General features: G+C 36.9%; 2 protein-coding genes across 2 annotated transcripts in view; one reads left to right on the top strand and one right to left on the bottom strand.

The window, feature by feature from the left end:
* Positions 1 to 23,103, bottom strand: part of LOC126080416 (olfactory receptor 5M11-like) — a 63,273-nt gene that overhangs the window by 34,919 nt on the left and 5,251 nt on the right.
* On the top strand, positions 367 to 18,873 carry LOC126078860 (olfactory receptor 1030-like). Its single transcript, XM_049889669.1, is given in 4 exon segments — positions 367 to 772; positions 775 to 866; positions 1,340 to 1,352; positions 17,906 to 18,873. Coding segments are annotated over 4 exon segments (1,479 nt in total).

The raw sequence follows: 23,103 nt of genomic DNA, 5'->3' as shown, positions 1-23,103 counted from the left end.
AAGATTGCAGCCTTGGAAATCCAATAGGGCAGTTCTACTGTGTCCTGTAGGGCCACGATGAGTGGGAATCAAATCAGTGGCAGTGGGTTTAGTTTATTTGTTGGTTCCCCAAAACTTCAGTTCCTTATTTTTCCTCCAACCACATACTGTTATTCGAAGCACCATTTTGCTTGCTTGCTTGCTTACTTACTCACTTAATTAACTTACTTACTTACTTCTTACTTACTTACTTCTTATCGAATATAAGATAGAGAAGGGCAGGAAGATTTTAAGGTTTTGTTCACTTCTGTATCTGCGATTTCTAAATACACAGCACAATGAATATCAATAAGTGCTTGTTTTAAGAATATCTGTTTGATGCCCACAATGACTTGCCTCTCCTCTTTATGCTGTACCTGGTTGTTTATCATAGGCAACCTGGGCATGATAGTGTTAATCAGACTGGACTGTCACCTTCACACCCCTACATACTTCTTCCTCACTAACTTAGCCTTTGTGGACTTGTGCTACACCTCAAATGCAACCCCACAGATGTTGACTAATTTCTTGTCAGAGAAGACCATTTCCTTTGCTGGGTGCTTTACCCAGTGTTACCTTTTCATCGCACTTCTTCTCACTGAGTTTTATATGCTGTCAGCAATGGCCTATGACCCCTATGTGGCCATATGCAACCCTCTGCGCTATAGTGTGAGTATGTCCAGGAAAGCCTGCATCTGTTTGGCCATATTTCCTTATGTCTATGCCTTCTTAGATAGTCAGTTCCAGGCCATCCTGACCTTCCCTTGACCTTCTGTAAATCCAATGTCATTAATCACTTCTACTGGGCCGATCCATCTCTCATTAAACTGTTTTGCTCTGATACTTACGTCAAGAAACACACCATGCTTATCTCAGCTGGCTTCAACCTCTCCAACTCCCTCACCATCATCCTGGTGTCCTATGCCTTCATTATTGCTGCCATCCTCCACATCAAATCAGCAGAGGGAAGGCATGAGGCATTCTCCACCTGTGATTCCTATAGGATGGCTGTCACCCTATTTTATGGGACACTCTTCTGCATGTATGTAAGACCACCAACAGATAAGACTCTCTTAAGGAATCTAAAATAAAAGCTGTCTTTTATACCCTTGTAAGTACAGTGCTTAACCCATTGACCCATAGTCTTCAGAACGAAGATGTAAAGCAAGCCTCAGAGAATGTACTTAGGTGAAATATGGTCACTAAGATGGCAATGCCTCCACTATCCAATAAACCATAACTTGAAAAGATTAGCTCAAATGTCTCTACAACTTAAGAATGAGTTTTGGTATTTTCCATGGATATGTCTCAGCTATCTCAGGTGAAAGACTCAGGTCTGGGGAAAAAATGAGATACTCTCATAACACTAGGCCCTTGCTCCTCAATGTATGGTCCATGAACGGGGAGCATCACCATTACCTTGGAACTTGTTAGGATGACAAAATCATGGTGATTTAAAGGGCAAATACAGGGTTTTCTGCTCTGCAAAACACCTAATGTCTTCTTATCCATTGCCAGTGAGTCAATTCTGATTCATAGTGACCCCATAGGAGAGAACAGAGTTGCCTTATAGGGTTTCCAAGGCTGTAATTTTTACAGAAGCAGAATGCAAATTCTTTCTACCCCAGAGTGGTTGGTAGGTTCGACCCAACAAAATTTCAGTTAACAGCGGAGCACTTTAACCACTGCACCACCAGAGCTCTTAAATGTCTTCTTCTTACCCAAATGCTATTTTCTTCCTTTATTGGAGGACAAAGTCTGTCATTCCATCAGTACAGAATTAAAAACAAAAACAAAAAACTTTTTGCCTTGGAATCATTCCTGACTCATAAGGTATGAAATACTGTTGTCGTTGTCAGGTGCTATCAAGTCAGTTAATACCCATAGTTACCCTTTGTACAATAGAATGAAACACTGTCTGGTCCTGCAGCATCCTCACAATTATTGCTATACTTGAGCCCATTGTTGCAGCCACTGTGTCAATCTATCTCATTAAGAATGTTCCTCTTTTTGTCTGACCTTCTACTTTACCAAGCATGATGTCCTTCTCCAGGGACTGGTCCCCCTGATAACATGTACAAAGTATGAGAGAGGTCGTCTCACCGTCCGTGCTTCTAAGGAGCATTCTGGTTGTACTTCTTCCAAGACAGATTTGTTCTTTCTTTTGGCAGTCCATGGTATATTCAATATTCTTTGTGAACACCACAATTCAAAGGCATCAATTCTGCTTTGGTCTTCCTTATTCATAGTCCAGCTTTCACATGCATATCAGGAGATTGAAAATACCGCGGCTTGGGTTGGGAGTGTCTTAGTCCTCAGAATGACACCTTTGCTTTTTAACACTTTAAAGAGGTCTTTTGCTGCAGATTGGCGAAATGCAATGAGCCTTGATCTCTTGTCTGCTGCGTCCATGGGCATTGGTTGTAGATCCAAGGAAAATGAAATCCTTGACAACTTCAATATTTTCTCCATTTATCATGATGTTGCTTATTGGTCCAGTTGTGAGGATTTTTGTTTTCTTTTTGTTGCAGTGTAATCCATACTGAAGGCTGTGGTCTTTGATCTTCATCAGTAAGTGCTTCACTTTCAGCAAGCAAAGTTGTATCATCTGTATATCACATACTGTTAATGAATCTTTCTCCAATCCTGAAGCCCCACTCTTCTTCATACTGTCCAGTTTCTTGGATTATTTGCTCAGCATAGATTGAATAATTATCATGAAAGGATCAATCCTGACTCACACCCTTTCTGATTTTAAATGACACAGTATTCCATTGGTCTGTCTGAAATAAAATAGTATATGAATATAAATATGGAAACCCTGGTGGTGCGGTAGTTAAGTGCTAAGGCTGCTAACCAAAAGGTCAACAGTTCAAATCCACTAGCTGCAACTTGGAAACTCTATGGGGAAGTTCTACTCTGTTCTATAGGGTCACTATGAGTTGGGATCAACTCCACAGCAATGAGTTTGTTTTATGGGTATATAAATATACACTAAGCTGAATATAAAATAACTATATTAAAAAGGGAAACCCTGCTGGCATAGTGGTTAAATGCTACAGCTGCTAAGCAAAAGATCAGCAGTTTGAATCCACCAGGCACTCCTTAGAAGCTGTGAGGCAGTTCTACTCTGTCCTACAGGATCGCTATGAGTCCAAATGGATTTGACGGCAAAGGGTTTTTTGGGTTATATTAGTAAGGTCTCTGGCTCTCTTTCCCTCTGTTTCACTCTTTCTTACATGTAACAAAAATCCCTTTAACTAGCTAAGAAAGAAGGGAATTTATTATAAGCATAGAATAGTATAGCTTCCAAGTAGAAGAGTACACTGGGTCTTGGGAATGAATCAAAATAGGTGATTCTAAGGTCATGAGAACGCTTATGTTTCATTATTTATCCAATATCTATTTGTTGCTAGGATATTGTCATGGATTGAATTGTGTTCATCAAAAATATGCTATCAATTTGCCTAGGCCATGATTCCCAGTATTGTGTGATTGTCCACCATTTTTTCATCTGACATGATTTTTCTGTGTGTTGTAAACCTTATCTCTATGATGCTAATGAGATGGGATTAATGGCAGCTTGTTAATGAGACAGGACTCAATCTACAAGGAATAAGCCAATCTCTTTCGAGATATGAAAGAGAGAAGTGAGCAGACAGACATAGGGACCTCATACCACCAAGAAAGCAGAAGCCAATCTCTTTTTAGATATAAAAGAGAGAAGTGAGCAGAGAGACATGGGGACCTCATACAACCAAGAAACCAGAACCAGGAGGATAGCACATCCCTTGGACCGGGGGTTCCTGGACTGAGAAACTCCTAGACCAAGGGAAGATTGATGACAAGGACTTTCCCCCAGAGTAAATAGAGAGAGAAAGCATTCCCCTGGATCTGGCACCCTGAATTTGGACTTGTAGCCTATTAGACTGAGAGAATAAATTCCTCTTTTTTTAAGCCATTCACTTGTGATGTTTCTGTTATAGCAGCAGTAGATGACTAAGACAGATATATAATTGAGTTCTGAATATGGGCCTTGTATCCTGAAACCTTACTCATTTCTAGTATTTTTTTAATAGATTCCCTAATTATTACTTACTGTTTGGGTTCTCTGAAAAATTAAGACAGTGTCTACTTTTTTCCACTATTTATGAGTTTTACTTTTTTCTTTCCTAATCGCCCTGGCTTAGCCTGATAGTAAACTATGTCTTGTTCCTCGTTTTACAAGGAACATATTTAATACATCATCAGGTAGTATAAAATTAGTGTTATGGATTTGTGTCCCCCCAAAATATGTGTCAACTTAGTTAGGCCTTGATTTCCAGTATTGTGTGGTTGTCTTCCATTTTGTGATTTTCCTATGTGTTATAAATCGAAATCTCTGCCTAGGATTAAAGAAGGTTAGGGTGGGATATAACACCCTTGCTCAGGTCACAACCGTGATCCAAAGTAAAGGGAGTTTCCCTGGGGTGTGGCCTGTACTAGGTTTTACCTCACAAGAGATAAAAGAAAAGAGAAGCAAGCAGAGAGTGGGGACCTCATATCACCAAGAAAGCAGTTCCAGGAGCAGAGTGCATTCTTTGGATCTGAGGTGCTGAGGTGCTCCCAGACCAAGGAAAGACTGATGTATCACAAGGAACTTCCTCCAGAGCCCACGGAGAGAGAAAGCCTTCCCCTGGAGCAAGTGCCCTGAATTCTGACTTCTAGTGTACTAGACTGTGAGAGAATAAACTTCTCTTTTTTAAAACCATCCACTTGTGATATTTCTTTATAGCAGCACTGGATGACTGAGACAGTTAGCTGTACATACTTAGCTATGATTATAAAGGATATTCACAGTTATCCTTTTTCCAGTTGAGCAATTTCTCTTATTTTCTTTCTTCTCTGATAATGTTCATCATGAATGGATGTTGAAATTTGTCAAATGTATCCTGCATCTATTACAACGATCTTATGTTTATTCTCCACGTTCTGTCAATGTGATAAAATATATCACATTTATCTTGCATTCCTGATATTGAATCAAATTAGTAATATTAAATCATCTTTTTTATCCCTTGATGGATTAGATTTGTTAAAATATTATTGTTTTTTTCTTTTTTATCTGTGCTTAGGAGGGATAATTTCTCTGTAATTTGCTTTTCTTGTAATGCCTTTGACAGGTTTTAATTTTAAAATTATGTTGCTTTCATAAAATGAGTTGGGAAGTTTTCTATCTTCATTTTCTGAAAGAGTTTGAGTAACATTAGTGCTGTTTCTTCCTTAAATAGGAAATTGTTAGAATTCACAAGTGAAATTATCGTGGCCTAGAGTTTTCTTTGCGGAAAGTTTTAGATTGTGAATTCAATTTCTTAAGTGGATATGGGGCTATTGAGATGTTCTACATTTTCTTATGCCTGCTTTAGTAATTTGTGTCTTTAAGGAATTTGTTCATTTCATTCATGTTAATTAATTTATCGGTATGAAATTGTTTAAAATTTTTCTTTTTGTCTTTTTAATGTTCTACGTTTTTAAATAGCTGCTGTAACATTACCGAGATGAACAATTTCTTTTCTATCTCTTTCTTTCTGTCTGTCTCTTTTTTCCTTTCTTGATCAGTCTGATGGGTGTTTATCAATCTAAAATTCTCATAGAATAATTTTTTTCTTAATTTTTTGGTACTGCTTATATGTTTTCTATTTTATTGATTTCTGCTCTTAATTTCTTCAACTAACTTTGGGTTTATTTTTATCTTCTTTTCTAGATTTTTAAAATGAAAGTCTATATTTTTGACTTGGGATTTACTTCTTTTCTCTTCTAAATATTAAATGATATACCTTTCCATATAAACACTGTTTTTGCTACAAGTCACTAATTTTCATACTTTTTTGTTGTTATCATTCGCTTAGTAATATTTTCTTCTTTAGCCTAATGACTTAACCTATGAGTTATTTATTAAAGTGTATTTAATTACTAACATATTTGGGACTTTTCAGATATTTTACTGTTGATATCTAATTTAATTCCATGGCTGTTAGAAAAATATTCCTTATGATTCTAATCTTTATCATTTACTTAGACCAGTTTTCTGGCTCAGCCTGTGATCTTTAGTGGTGAATGTTCCATGCATAATCGAAGAGAGTGTGAGTTCTGCAGTTACTGGGTATCATTTTCCACAAATATCAATTAAGTAAATTTCATTAGTAATGTTGTACAGATACTCTATATCTTTACTGATTTTTGGTCTACTTGTTCTGACAGTTACAGTTGTTGTTGATGTTGCATGCCATTCAGTCTATTCCAACTTATACCAACCCTATATGACAGAGTAGAACTGCCCCACAGGGTTTCTTAGAATGTAATCTCTACAGGAGCAGATTGCTGGGTCTTTTCTCCCATGGAGATGCTTGTGGTTTCAAGCCCACAGGTTATTTGCTTATTAGTCAAGTGCTTAACCATTGTCACCAGGGCTCCTTAACTGTTGCATTGAATGCTAATGACCAAAGAACAGACAAGTTAACTTCCAGGACATCATACATGAAAAAAGCAAAAGGTAATTAAAAAGATAGGAAAGAAAGAAAAGGCCAAAATGGAGGTCAGAAGGTACTCTGAAAGTTGCTCTTGAACATAGAGCAGCTGAAGCAAGTGAAAAAATGAAGACTGAAGAGAAGATTTCAAAGGGCAACTCAAGAAGATGAAGAAAAGTATTATAATGAAATGTGCAAAGACATGGAGTTAGAAAACAACCACAGTAAGTGTTACTCAAGGTGAAAGAACTGAAGGAAAAATTCAAGCCTTGAGTTGCAATATTAAAGGATTTTATGAGCAAAATATTGAACGACATAGAAAGCATCAAAAGAAGATAGAAGAAATACACAGATTACCAAAAATAATACATTGATATTCAACCATTTCAGGAGGTAGCATATGAGCAAGAACCAATGGAATCAAAGGAAGAAGTCCAAGCTGCACTGAAGGCATTGCTGAAAAACAAGACTCCAGGAATTGATTGAATATCAATTGAGATGTTTCAAGAAGCAGATACAGCATTGGAGGTGCTCACTTGTCTATAAGGAGAAATTTGGAGAACAGCTACCTGACCAACAGACTGGAAGAGATCCATATTTGTGCCAATTCCAAAGAAAGGTGATCCAAAAGAATGACAAAATTATTGAACAATATCATTAATATCACTTTCAAGTAAAATTTTGCTGAAGATCATTCAAAAGTGATTGAAGGAGGACATCCACAGAAAACTTCTAGAAATTCAAGCAAGATTCAGAAGAGGACAAGGAACTAAGGATATCATTACTGATGTCAGATGGATATTGGCTGAAAGCTGACAAAACCAGAAAGATGACTACCTGTGTTTTACTGACAATGCAAAGGCATTGGACTGTATGGTTCATAACAAATTATGGATAAGTTTGCCAAGAATAGGAATTACAGAACACTTAATTATGGCTCATGAGGAACCAGTACATAGATCAAGAGGCATTCAAACAGAACAGGGGGATACTGTGTGGTTTAAAATCAGGAAAGGTGTGTGTCAAGGTTGTGTCTTTACGTCATACTTATTCAATCTGTATGCTGAGCAAATAATCTGAGAATCTGTACTATATGAAAAAGAACAGGATATCAGAATTGGAGAAAGATGCATTAGCAACATGTGATATGCAGATGACACAACCATACTTACTTAAATGTGAAGAGGACTTGAAGCACTTACTGATAAAGATCAAAGACCACAGCTTTCACTATGGATTATACTTCACATAAAGAAAACAAAAATTCTCACAACTGGACCAATAAGCAACATCATGCTAAAAGGAGAAAATATTGAAGTTGTCGAGGATTTCATTTTACTTGGATCTACAATCAATGCCCATGGACACAGCACTTAGAAATCAAATAACTTAATGCATTGGGCAAATCTTCTACAAAAGACCTCTTTAAAGTGTTAAAAAGCAAAGATGTCACTTTGAGGACTAAGGTGTGTCTGACCCAAACCATGATGTTTTCAATCACCTCATATGCATGTGAAAGCTACACAATGAATAAGGCAGACCAAAGAAGAATTGATGCCTTTGAATTATGGTGTTGGCAAAGAATATTGAATATACCATGGACTGCCAGAAGAATGAACAGATCTGTCTTGGAAGAAGTACAGCCAGAATGTTCCTTAGAAACAAAGAGGAGGAGTCTTCATCTCAAGTACTTTGAGCATGTTAACAGGAGGTACCAATTCCTGGAGAATGACATCATGTTTGGTAAATTTGATGGGCAGTGAAAGAGAAGAAGACTTTCAGCAAGATAGATTGATACAATGGCTTCAAAAATGAGCTCAAACATAGCGATGATTTTTAGCGTGGCTCAGGGCTGAGCAGTGTTTTTTTTTTTTTCCCCCTGTTGCACATGAGCCGAAACTGACTGAACAGCACCTAACAACAGAAACAACACAAAGGTGTGAAAATTTCTAATGGCTATTGTGGCTATTTTTCTCTACATTGCTGTCTGTTTTTGCTTTATAAAATATGAAAGTCTGTCATTAAGTGCAGACATATTTAGGTTTTTTATGTCTTCTTGTTAAGTAGAATCATTTTTCACTATGAAACATACCTCTAATATCTGGTAACACTTCTCACCATAAAGTTCATTTTGTTTGATATTAATATAACTATTCCTGCTTTTTTTATGTCCATCTATTTCATGTTATATAATTTTACATGATTTTACCATTCAACCTGGTCTAATAGAAATTTCATTGTTGTTTCTTTTTTTTTTCACAATCTAGAAATCTCTGCATTTTAATTGATGGATTTAGTCAATTTACATTTAATGTAAAAATTGATATATTTACTGTATAATATATTAGCCTCCCAATATTACACTGTGTGGGCTTTTATGTTAATGTGATGCTGGAAGCTATGCCCCCAGTATCCAAGTACCAGCAGGGTCACCCATGGGGGACAAGTTTCAATGGAGCTTCCAGGCTGAAACAGGTTAGGAAGAGGGATCTGGGGGTGTACTTTTGAAGAAAATTAGCCAGTGAAGACTTTATGGATAGCAGCTGAACACTGATATAGTGCCAGAAGACGAGTCCCTCAAGTTGAAAGGCACTCAAAAGACGACTGGGGAAGAGCTGCCTCCTTAAAGTAGAGTCACCTTAATGATGTAGATGGAGTCAAGCTTTCAGGACCTTCATTTGCTGATGCGGCACAACACAGAGTGAGAAGAAACAGCTGCAAACATCCATTAATAATAGGAATATGAAATGTACAAAGTATGAATTTAGGAAAACTGGCAATTGTTAAAAGTGAAATGGAACTCATAAACATTGATATCCTAGGCATTAGTGAGCTGAAGTGGACTGTAATTGGCCATTTTGAATCAGACAATCATATGTTCTACTATGCTGGAAAGGAAAAATTGAAGAAGAATTGTGTTGTATTCATCATCAAAAAGAACATTTCAAGGTCTATTCTGAAGTACAATGTTGTTAGTGATAGAATAATATCCATACACCTACACGTAAGACCAGCTAATTTACACACTAATCACTAAGCCTAAGATAAAGAAATCAAAGATTTTTACTGTTTCTGCAGTCTGAAATCGATAAAACATGCAATCAAGATGCATTGATAATTACTGACAATTGGAATGCGAAAGTTAGAAACAAAGAAGGATTGGTAGTTGGAAAATATGACCTTGATGATAGAAATGACACTGGAGACCATCGCATCATAGAATTTTGCAAAACCAATGACTTCTTCATTGCAAATACCTTTTTAACAACATAAAAGGCAATTATACACATAGACCTCTCTAGATGGAATACGTAGAAATTAAATCAAATACAGTTGTTGAAAAGAAATGGACTAGCTCAATATCAGTCAGAACAAGACCAGGGTCCAACTGTGGAACAGACCATCAATTTCTCATATTCAAGTTCAAGTTGAAGTTGAAAAAAATTAGAACAAGTTCACAAGAGCCTAATTATCACCTTGAGTGTATCCCACTTGAATTTAGAAACCATCTCAAGGATAGATTCAACCCATTGAACACTAATGACCAAAGACCAGACTAGTTGTGGAATGACATAAAGGACACCACACATGAAGAAAGAAAGAAGTCATTAAAGAGACAGGAAAGAAAGAAAAGACAAAAATGAATGTCAGAAGAGATTCTGAAAGTTGCTTTTGAATATAAAGTGGCTAAAGCAAAGGAAGAAAGGATAAAGTAAAAGAGATGAACAGATTTCGAAGGGCTCCTAGGGAAGATGAAGTATCATAATGAAATGTGCAAAAACCTGGAGATAGAAAACCAGAAGTGAAGAACACACTCAGCATTTCTCAATCTGAGAGAACTGAAGAAAACATTCAAGCATCCGGTTGCAATATTGAAGGATTCTGTGGGGAAAATGCTAAAGAATGCAGGAAGTATCAAAAGAAGATGGCAGAAACAGAGAGTCACTGTACAAAAAAGAATTGACTGACATTCAACCATTTCAGGAGGCAGCACATGATCAAGAACCCATGGTACTGAAGGAAGAGGTCCAAAGTGCACTGAAAGCACTGGTGAAAAACAAGGCTCCAGCAATTGAAGGAATGCCAATTAAGATGTTTCGACAAATGTAGCACTGGAAGTGCTCACTTGTCTATGCCAAGAAATTTGGAAGACAGCCAGCTACCTAACCAGCTGAGTGAAAGAGACCCATATTTGTACCCACTCCAAAGAAAGGTGATCCAAGAGAATGATGTGCAAATTATCTAACAGTAACATTGATATCACATGCTATGGGTTTGTCATCAGGAGGGACCAATGCCTGGAGAAGGACATCATGCTTGGTAGACTAGACGATCGGCAAAAAAGAGAAAGACCCTCAACAACATGGACTCAATGGTTGTGTCAACAATGGGCTCAAGCATAACAATGATTGTAAGGCTAGTACTGGACTGGGCAGCGATTAGTTCTGTTGTATATAGAGTTGCTATGAGTCCGAACCAACAACAACAATAACAACCTAACTATAGCAATAACAATAAATTGGCAATAATCCTTCAATTTTCTATTTATTATCTATCTTTCTGAACTCTTTTTTTGTTCTTCTGTTCCTCTTTTCCACTATTACACTTCTGCTGACATTTTGGGGCTAATTGTCAATTTTCCATTTCGATTTCTTCTGTTTTCTTTTTTTTGCTCCAAACATTAAAATATACATTTGTAGTGACTGATTCCTACCTCACCTGTTTGCTAACAATTATCCTTATATCTTATATTTTCATCCTCACAGCCACCGTGAGCATCCACTTTGCTGAGGGGATGCTCAAAGCATTCTTCATCTACATTTCCCATCTCATGGCTGCCACTGTCTTTTATGGGACTCTGTTCTGCATGTATCTCTGTCCCCCTTCTGAGGCATTTGTAGAAGAGGGGGAAAGTGTAGCTGTTTTTTTTTTTTTTTATCTTTGTGAGTCCTATGTTAAACCCTTTGATCTATAGCCTGAGAAACAAAGATGTTCAAAGAGCAATAAAGAAAAGTTACCCAAAAGAAATTGTTTGTTAAATAAGACAGACATTTTGGACAGAGTTATATAATGTATCTTTATTACCTGGGCAATTAAGGAGTATTTTTAATTAGGAAATCACTTTCTGTCACTGAGGTTTTTTTTTTTTTCTTTCTTACATCACATATAGAACTTGGAAGAATGTGTCAAATTATTTTGTAGAGTTTACTGAGCTTTCTCAGTGAATTTAAAAATTAAAAAAAAAACAAAACACTGCTTAGAAATTCAGAAAAGTTCAGAAGGTATTGTTTTTGCTCTACAAAATCAATAAAAAACAGATTATTCCATCCATAGTACTCATACCCATGCAAAGTTTGAAAGAGGGAACTATGAGTTGGAATCAACTTGATAGCACTGGGTTGGGTAACGGTAAGCCCTAATTGTTTCCACTACCAGGGCTTTTTATCTCAGTCAAATGGAAGATTTATTACTATTGTATTATTTTATTGGTATGCAAAATTATGTCAATATAAACCTGACCCAAGGGTAGTAGTACAATACACTCTGCATCCAAATGGATAATGTCAATAGGACCAAAAGAAGGAAAATTTTATGAATTAATGTAGCTCAAGAATCATACACTAAATAAGTCTTTGTAGAAGGTGCCATGGTGATAAGTCTGCTTGCATTAATTTTATGTAAACTAATCTTGAAAATAGATACCAGAGTCTAAACACTGATTTCCTGCATTCACATTTTTACTCATGAGAAGAAATGATGTCAGGTCACCAGTGAAAACGAGATAAATTACTGTTAACATGAGAGGTCACTGGGTTCACAACAGTCTACCTAGAATCCCTGTTTAATTATTCATTCAATAGCTCTTCACTAAACATTGACTGAGCACCTAAATTTTGTTCTGATCTCTACAGGGGCTATCAAGATGAAACTGACAGTAATTCTGTCCTCAGAGCATTTACAGTCCAGTAAAATAGATAGAGAAGGAGGCAAATGCCTCAAGAGAGGCAGAAAAAACTGTGACTGGCATTCAGAGAAAGGAAAGACAATTCCAGATGTGGTGGAAAAGTCTTTGTGATTGTGAAGAATGAAATATCTTAACTGCTCCATAATAAATCTGAATATCAAAATTGTACCATGCGTTTCTGCATTTACCAAAAGACACTAAAGAAAGAGCAAACCCATTGCCATCCAGTTGATTCCAACTCATAGCAACCCAATAGAACAGAGTAGAACTGCCTCCCTTAGGGTTTCCAAGGAGTGGCTGGTGGATTTAAACTGCTGACCTTTTGGTTAGCAGCTAAGTTCTTAAGCCACTGCACCACCTAGTGCTCCATCAAAAGACACTATGTGCATCTAATTATTACTTATAAATTAGGATTCTACCATAAAAGATGTGGCTTTTGTAAATAATTCCAGAAGGAGCCCTAATGATGTCTCATGGGTTATTTCTTGATAAATCCTTCAGGGATGAGTCTCCCAACATTAGCCATTCAGGTATAAATACTCTCACTTGGGGGATCTTTGAGGGGGCTAAGAAATATCCCTCCATAGGTAAGTCTGGGAGTTTTGAAAATACAAAACTCAGAAGAAGTATCTTTTAACCTATTATAATTTCCTCTTTTGGAACATAGAGTGGAATTAGTAGTGACTAAAAAAAAAAAAAGAATGCAACTTGCCATTCTAAGGCAAAACCATAGGCAGGAAGGCCCAGTACAGTCTCTGCCAAAAGAAAGCAGGTGACTTTTGATGTCAGTATTGGAATGTCAGGCAGACATTGCAACCATCCCTGACCTCAGCTACTAAACTGTCATCCACAATACAGCTAAGGTTTAAAGTAGGCTTATAGATTGAGCTTTAGTGAAATCAGAATTCAAAACATCTGTGTATGATACTTTGCTTTCAACTTAAATTGATTTTCTCCAACCCTAGCACCTTAGGCTTTGGTTCAAGAAAACATGTTTCCACACCATTATACATTTAATGATTTCATACACTTATTAAGAGAAGAGTTTAAAGGGTTTTGAGTAAGTTAACGTAAGATTAACGACGAGAAGGAAAAAATGAAATGTCAACATCTTTCCTTTCTCACTTGAGAGGTTTTCTCTTGCAGTCTCCAATTCATGTTTGCACTGAAATACGATGGCATTGCTGCAGTCAGGGCTTTCAGAACATACTCATGCTGGTTTTGTTCAAGGGAATTGCATTTTTCTCTACTGTGTTTGTTCCCCTTCCCAACATTGCTCGGTAGTATTATCAATCTTGGGCTGAAGTACCCCACTTGGCCAGAGAGTGACAAAAAACCCTCTGTGGATTAAGTTGGTTTGTTTTGTTTCTTCCCCTACATTGTACATAGAGCTTTAATCTTTCCTTACCCTTAGTACACCAGGGTTCTTTTCAATAATTGTATTACTTAAACTGGAGTGATTTTATACATTTAATTACTCAATTTTTTGAATGTCCTGATTCCTCCAATTTTCTCATTTTCTTGGAAGGAGAGAACAGCACTGAATGAAGGAAAATGTCTCTTAACAATTTGGGGTGTGTCCATCATTATGGGTTCCATCAGATGGAGGTCCTTGCCATTTTGGGATTGTTATGTGATGTGCAACTAAAAGATTCTTAGATTCCATTCAATACAATCAATCTGTACTTGCATTTTTTAAAAATCTGAAAATTTAACAGGCAGGCATGAGAACGCATAAACCCCACTGCCCTACCCTCAACCCCAGCTTACCATTTGAAATATAACTGTATTTTAAGTTCTACTTTCACAATTTGTGTTTCTTCATGGCTTCCCAGAAGTGAACTCCTGGGGCTGTGTTACCCTTCATAAGAAAGTTTTCTTTCCGTTTCCTGCATGAAAGAGGACTTGAGATGAGATCATACAGTCTGTCATGGGTTGAATTTTGTCCCCCCAAAATATGTGTATCAATTTGGCTAGGCCATGATTCCTAGTATTTTCTGATTGTCTGCCATTTTGTCACCTGAGGTGATTTTCCTTTGTGTTGTAAAGCCTATCTCTATGATGTTAATGAGATGGGATTAGCGGTGGTTATGTTGATAAGGCAGGACACAAGATTAGATTGTGTCTTAAACCAATCTCTTTCGAGATATGAAAGATAGAAGGTAGCAGAGAGACACGGGGACCTCATACCGCCAAGAAAGGAGCACCGGGAGCAAAGTGCATCCCTTGGGCCCAGGGTCCCTGAGCTGAGAAGATCCTAGACCAGGATAAGATTGATGACAAGGACCTTTCCTCAGAGCCAACAAAGAAAGCCTTCCTCTGGAGCTGGCACCCCAAATTCAGACTTTCAGCCTCCTAGACTGTGAGAGAATAAATTTCTCTTTGTTAAAGCCATCCACTTGTGGTATTTCTGTTATAGCAGCCCTAGATAACTAAGAAAGAGGCTCTCAGGATAATTCCCTCTTTTCTTTCTGAAACCAACAGAAAAGCATAAAATCTAAAGTCAGAGCCTAGATGTGTTCTCCCTGTGGGCTAGGCTGGGATCCAGTCATCAGTGTTATCAAAGGCTCCATACATGATTCCAAGGTGAAGCTAATGTTGCTAATAACCAATGACATAAGTGTTAGCTTTTTGGGCATGTGACTCTGACAAAACAATATAGTCATTCTTTACAGGGTAGGAATCTTCTATGTCCTCCTGCCTTTACAGAGGATTAATGGTAGTTTGTTATTTTATTAACTTCCACCTAATTTCCAACAGTCTAGCCAGCAAGTTCTAACCATAGGTTATGAGGTTTCAAGTCAGGCACAGTTATCACTGTGTGTTCCCTCCTGTACATTCTCCTCAGGAAAGCTAGAGTTTTTACTCAGTATCCATGGATCCACAGGTAACATTAGAGAGCTAAGAAATCTACAAACCATGACAATTTAGGTGTTGTGAGATGGCAAAGTTACCACATTGACTCATCTATTCATTCAACTAACGTTTAGTGAATATTTACTCTGCTGCAAGTAGTCACCAAAATTCTGGGCACAAATATAGTTGCACAAAGTTCTGAGGACAAATATCTGTGGCACAAATACAGTTCCTTCTCTCATGTAGATAACATTCTAATAAAGGGTACAGACAATGAAAATATAAATAAAAATTTCAGGAAGTGATATGAGGAAAAATAAAGCAAGGTTCATGATTAAAGAGTAATTTGAAAAGGAGATAACTTAGACAAGAGGTTAGGTAATACCTTTCAGAGGAGATATTAGTAGAAGAAATATCTAAATGAAGTGGTAAATTGAGTCATTTAAAAATCTGAAGGGAGAGCATTCTAGGCAAAGGGAACAGCAAGTGCAAAGGCCCTGGCATGGTAATGGGCCCAGCATGTGCAAGGAACAGCTAGCAGGTCAATGTGGCAGGAGCAGAGAGACGGAAGGAGGAAGCAGCAGAAGATGAGTTTGGAGGGGTAGATGGGAAGACATCACATAGGTCCTTGTGAAATGCAGTAAAAAGGTTAGATTTTAGCCCAAGTGTGATGGAAATACTTGAACCATTTTAACACGTCAGTAATATGTTGTGATTTATGTTTATAAATGATCACTGGCAGGTGTTTGCAGAATTGAGAATCACAAGTGTGGAACAAGTGAGACCGTTGAAGTAGCTTGGGCAAGAGATGATTTTGTCTTAGACCTGGGTGGTGGCAGGGGAAGTGCTGACAAGTGGTTTTCAGATTGAGTATGCAATATTTTGAAGGTAGATCTGACAAGACTTCCTTCTATCCTGAAACCTTACTCATTTCTAGTATTTTTTTAAATAGATTCCCTAATTATTACTTACTGTTCTCTGAAAAATTAAGACAGTGTCTACTTTTTTCCACTATTTATGAGTTTTATTTTGTTCTTTCCTAATTGCCCTGGCTTAGCCTAATAGTAAACTATGTCTTGTTCCTCGTTTTACAAGGAACATATTTAATACATCATCAGGTAGTATAAAGTTAGTGTTATGGATTTAGTTGTGTAAATATAAATTATGTAGGAAAGAAAATGAGATAGATGGAAATATTTTGACATAAAAAGAGATTTGTAAGATAAAAGGAAATAATGGGTGCAGAAACAGCCCAGACTTTCCATTGTGAATCTGGTACAAAGGCGTTGGGATGAACAAAACACCAAGGGACTGGGAGAGGTTAGTTGCTGTTGGAGAGGAAGTGAGGAATGAGGAAGAAATTGAACCTGAGTTATATGCAACCGAAAACTTAAGATTTATGGCTCTCAAGACACATGTGCTCTTCCAAATTACAAGAGCTTGTCTTTCCTGGCAATGATGGGCTGAGTCCACTGACAGTCATGCATTTGCCCCATTCTCTCAAACATTTTTGTCATGATCGGGCTCTCACAGGGATCAAGCTAGAGGATAATGGACTCAGATTCTATAACCTATTTAAGGAAACCAGTGGGCTAAGACAAATTCCTTTTGTATTAACAGAATTAAAGTGGGAGTTACAAAACGGCTAGTACAAAAAAAAAAAATTATGGTGCATATACTTCATAACCACATGATGGCAGCTATTGAAACCCTTTGATCTCTGAGGGAAATTGCAGAAAATTTTTTTAGCATATTTTTATTGTGATAAAATATATATAACATAAAATTTGCCTTTATAACCATTATTAGAGGTACAGTTCAATAGCATTAATTACATTCACAATGTTGTGCAACCATCAGCACTATTTATTTCCAAAACATTTCATTACCCCAAACAGAAACTCTGTACCCAGTTAAGTAATAACTCCCCATCCCCTCCCTCCTTCATCCCTGTTAACCACTAATCTACTTCCTGTCTCTGTATTTGTTTATTCTAGAGATTTCATGTAAGTGGGATCATACAATATTTGTCCTTTGTGCCTGGCTTGTTTCACTTAGCATAACGTTTTTAAGGTTCAAGTATGTCGTAGCATATATTAGAATTTCACTTTTTGTGTGTGTCTGAATAATATTCCATTGTATGTATATCCCAACCCCAATTCCGTCGAGTCAATTCCAACTCATAGTGACCCTATAGGCCAGAGTAGAACTGTCCCATAGAGTTTCCAAGGAGCGCCTGGCGAATTTGAACTGCCAACGCTTTGGTTAGCAGCTGTAGCATTTAACCACTATGCCACCAGGGTTTTCTGTATGTATATATCTCATTTTATTCATCTATCCATCTATTGGTGAACATTTAGATTGTTTCTACCTTTTGACTATCATGAATAGCACTGCAGTGAGCATTGGTGTACAAGTAAATAGCAACTTTCTTTAATCTTTCAAAGCCAATTTGTTTACTCGTAAGTTTTGCACATTTTGGAGTTGCATGTAATTTATTTCTCCTCTTACCTAAAGCAAATTATTCTTCTCCTATGAGAAAACATGAAGATGAAGATAGTTCCCAAACACAACGACACTGAAGCCACTGAGTTTGTCCTGCTGGGACTGACCAGTCGGCCAGAGCTGCAGCCCATACTTTTTGTGGTGTTTCTCCTGATTTACCTCATCACCCGGACAGGAAACATTGCCATGATTTTACTAATCCACTTCACTCCTCAACTGCAAACCCCCATGTACTTTTTCCTCACCCATTTAGCCTGTGTGGATATTTTTTACTCCACTAATGTCTCTCCCCAGATGCTTGTTAATTTCTTATCTTTAAAGAAAACCATTTCCTACACTGGGTGTCTTGCCCAGTGTTTTGTGTTTGTGGCTCTGCTCCTTACTGAGTACTACATGCTCGGTGCCATGGCCTATGACCGGTACATGGCAATCTGCAATCCCCTGCATTACACCAGCAGAATGTCCAGACCTGTTTGCATCTGCCTGGTCACCTTCCCCTACTTGTGGGGCTCTATGGTAGGCACAGTGCAGGTAATATTGACTTCTCGCCTGTCCTTTTGTGGACCCAACACTGTCAACCATTTCTACTGTGCTGACCCACCCCTCCTAATGTTGACATGTTCTGATACTTACATCAAGCAAACTGCCTTGTTTGTGTCTGCAGGGATTAACCTCACAGGTTCTTTGCTCATCATCCTCATGTCTTACATTTTCATTTTCATCACCATTATGAGGATGCACTCCAGTGAGGGGCAGCGCAAAGCCTTCTCCACCTGTGGCTCCCACTTGACAGCTGTCACGATGTTCTACGGGTCCCTCTTCTGCATGTATCTGAGGCCGGCAAACAAGCAGTCTGTTGAGCAAGGGAAAATTGTGGCAGTATTTTGTATATTTGTGAGTCCCATGCTCAACCCTTTCATCTACAGCCTGAGGAACAAGGATGTGAAACAAGCTTTGAGAAGAGCATTTAGGAAAAACCTTGGTAAAAGGGAGAAAAGTTCCATTTCTACTGTCTCCCAATAAACAATAAGTCTCAAAAACAACCAAAACTCTCTCTTCCCTTGGTTCAGCCTGAATCCAGTTGTCTGGACTATCAATATTTTTCATGTATACATAGTTCAGGATCAATTGAAAATCTAATGGAAATTATGAATTGATGATTGATGAAAACACAAGAACAGAAAGTAGGGTCGTATTTTTAGTCTAACTTAGGAACTCATCTCTACCTGATTAATTAGCAAGTAAGTTTTTAGTTTCACTCTCTGTTGTTATTAGGTGCTGTTGAGTCATTTCCAACTCACAGCAACCCTTATATACAAAGGAGTGAAACACTTCCTGGTCCTGCACCATCCTCACAATTCCTCCCAAGTTTGAGCCCATTGTTGCAGCCACTGAGTCAATCCATCTATCCAAGGGTCTTCTTTTTTGCTGACCCTCTACTTTACCAAGCATGATGTCCTTCTCCCATGACTGGTCCTTCCTGTTACCATGTCCAAAGTAAATGAGATGAAGTCTCAACCCCCTTGCTTCTAAGGTGCATTCTGGCTGTACTTTTTCCAAAATAAATTTGTTCATTCTTTTGGTAGTGCATGGTATACTCAATACTCTTCATCAACATCACAATTCAAAGGCATCAATTCTTCAGTTTTCCTTGTTCATCTTCCAGCTTTCGTATGTATATGAGGAGATTGAAAATACCATGGCTTTTATCACGCGTACCAATGTCACTTTGAGGACTAAGTTGTGCCTGATCCAAGTCATGATATATTCACTCCTTCCTGACATAGTTAAGCGCTCAGCTGCTAACCAAAATGTCGGTGGTTCGAACCCACCAGCGGTTCTTTGGAAAAAATATGTGGCAGTCTTCTTTCGTGAAGATTACAGCCCAATTCTACTCTGTCCTATAGGATTGTTGTGAGTTGGAAAAAACTGAACAGGTTCAGGCCATCAATATTAAGTATCTCTGAGCAACTCTTATCAGCAAAGTGAAGTGATTAACAATATTTTTCCTGAATAAAAAAGCTATTTATATTCATGTAATGCATTATATAGCTCCCCTTTCTGAAGGCTAATTATCTTCTGTGAAGAAGCTTGTATTTCTAATTTCAAATGTTTTTTTCACTAACCTTTGGAGAATTTTTGCATCAAGTTATCTTGAATTTAAAATCATATGTGTTCTATTATTTCAACAAAGGTTTTAATATTTTATATTTTTTTGAGCCGTGATTTTTTTTAAATTAATCAAAACAGATTCCTTTCTTAAAAGGAAACACCCATTCTGATTTAGAATTTTCCTTTCTTACAAAGATTTATGTGATTTTCTCTCCACAATATTATTAACAACTATCTGTTGTACTATTTTATATATTACCTTCCACTTCTTGTCTACGTACTTATTATTTTAACATAAATGCTACTCTAATATGCATAAAAACTTGGTTTTTGTGTTTTACAATCAAATTTTTGCATAAGCATATTCCAGATTGTTTGGCATTCCTTGAAATAACCTTTTATTTAACTGTATAGCTTAATGTTAATACAAGATATTTTAGTACATCACCTCCTTTTAATATTCAGGCAATTTTTGTTTTCCCCCCTACAGGTAAATCTTCATTAGTATAAACTAATGCTTCTGTTCAATATTGCATTAAGCTGTATCTCCACAGTTTTCCTGTTGCATTTTTTTAATATGGCTTTCTTCTTGAATGTTTTGATGTATAAAACCACCACCATTTTTCTTGAGAAGTGTATTTCTGAATAAAAATGAGATTTGTCTTCCAGATTAAGATACTGTAGCTAGAGGTGTTGATAATGACTAACCTGTCCTCCTACACACACTCTTAACAAGCAAATAAGCATAGATTTCTTTATCACTAAAGAATTTCAAACTGTTCAGGAACATGGTACCTTTAGGAAAAGATAATAGGAGATTGAATTAGAAGGAATTTGGATGACCATTCAGTTCAATACAGATTTTTAACTCCCTCTTTTTTTTCTGCTTTCACATTAAGGTGCCAATAACAATAAATATTTTATTATAATTCTGTAATACAGACTATCTGGTGATATGCAGTTTTTTGTTTGCTTTCTCGCATATAAAAGCAAAAATTGTTTATTATGGGAAATGCATATAGAGATATAAAGAACAAGTTTTACTTCTTCTTAATGTTATTATTTTACAAAGTTGAGCGTAATATATATAACTTTGTACCCTGTTCTTTTCATAAATTACTATGTAAAATATCTTGTGATCGCTTTAACTGAGAACTTCATAGACATCACTTTAATGGCTGTATAACATTCTAATAAAAAATATCAGCTGGTATCTGCATACTTCTTTATAATCACAACCACCACACTCCTTTGTGATCATAGCCATCACATACTTACAGGGCTCTTAGGCACTTATAGCCAGCTTCAATTTTGTCTAGTAGATAACTGTGCCTCCTGGGTTATTAAATACAGGCTGTCCTCACTTTGCACAGTTGTGTGATAACTGAGAACCACGCAATGCCAGGATATATTCACAGTATGCACAGCTTTCTGTTAACACAGTACCATGCAAAGTGAGGACTGATTGCATTTTTATGTATCACTTGTTACCTTTTTCTCAGTTATAAAAATAACATTACAATGAATATCTTCACCTCAGTTTCTGACTCTGTCTTCAGCCTTTCCTCAATCTGTAATAGTTGAAGAACACCCTACAAACATTTTTAAGTTTTCTTAAAACATGTTAACTTGATATCCAAAAAACTATGCTAATGTTTTCCTTGTTACCATCAATTTACGAAAATGCCAGTCTTTTTGAACGCTCTTAAATGTAGTTACATACGAAACAGTAACCGAGTTCATGTTTTCAATCACCAATAAATATTTTGGCTTATGAATTTTAGCATTTTTGTATTTTTATTAATTTTCTATTTATAACCTTTGATATTTATATTGGTTTTGGGAGTTACAAATGATTTCTATGAACTTTTCCTATCTTAATAATTTTATCACTTTATCTTATTTGTGATAAATACCATGCCAAATTGTTGGGGCTTCTTAGTTTTAAATAGTTTTATGATCAAATTTTAATGGCTTTTCCATTGTGATTTCTCCCACTGCTACTAACCTCAAGGAGATTTTCTGCAGATTATTTAATGAATATATCTATTTTAATTTTCATCCAGCACAGATTTTTTTCAGCTTTTGAAATGACTATCACAGTTGAGGGATATGAGTGGGAATGTCATTTATTTTGGGGGAAACTTGCTGGCAAAAGGGAATTCCAGTTAGGGATAAGATTCTATATTTAGAGATTTTGGGTGAAAAAATGTTGCAATGTGTACACTGGTATGATGCAAAAATAAACGCTTGTGTAAAAACAGATAAGTCTACAGCATTAACATGCCAAGGTCGCTTGCCTTTCTTTCACTTATAGGCAAACAGCACCTTTCTGCCTTTCTGGAGAGCAAACTTAACTCAGCTCTAACCTTTCATTCCTAAACAACCTTCGCTATGGCCTCCATTCTATATATCTCCCCATCAGATCCCTAGAGACACTGCCTTAATAATAATACTCACTTTAAAAAATATATATATATATTCTTATACTGTTCAAATAATTCACAATGCATATGCATTCCACGTATAACTATACTTGATTTATATATACATGTACATATAATTTCTAGATTAAAACATCATATTCATAATTTCTGGGTTAAAAATATTGAATAGCTAGAAGCCTCTGATTTACATTCCACTAAAATAAGTATGACCAGAATTCTCCTTAGAAGCAAGGATAATGAGATTACATCTCACATACTTCGGACATGTTATCAGGAAGGAACAGTCCCTGGAGAAGGATGTCACGCTTGGTAAAGTAGAGGGTCAGCAAAAAAGAGGAAGACCCTCAAAGAGATAGATTGACGCAGTGGCTACAACAGTGGGCTTAAGTATAACAACGATTGTGAGGATGGTGCAGGACCAGGCAATGTTTCACTCTGTTGTACGTAGGGGCACTATGAGTTGGAACCAAGTGGATGTCACCTAACAACAACAACAAGATAAATTCGAGGAAAAAAAAGAAAAATGAATATGAAATCTCTCTTTTACCCACTGCCATCAAGTCGATTCGGACTCATAGGGACCCTATAGAAATTTCTTTAACAGACTTTAAAGCATATTTAAATCCACATAAATTATAAGAATTGGGTTTAATAAGTACAGAAACAAAAGAGAAAGGCCCCAAATGCACTCACT

The sequence above is a fragment of the Elephas maximus genome, chromosome 7, assembly GCF_024166365.1.
Source record: "Elephas maximus indicus isolate mEleMax1 chromosome 7, mEleMax1 primary haplotype, whole genome shotgun sequence".
Taxonomy (NCBI): Eukaryota; Metazoa; Chordata; class Mammalia; order Proboscidea; family Elephantidae; genus Elephas; species Elephas maximus.
The sequence above is the reverse complement of the archived record's forward strand: the minus strand, read 5'-3'. Positions and strand labels throughout refer to the sequence as shown.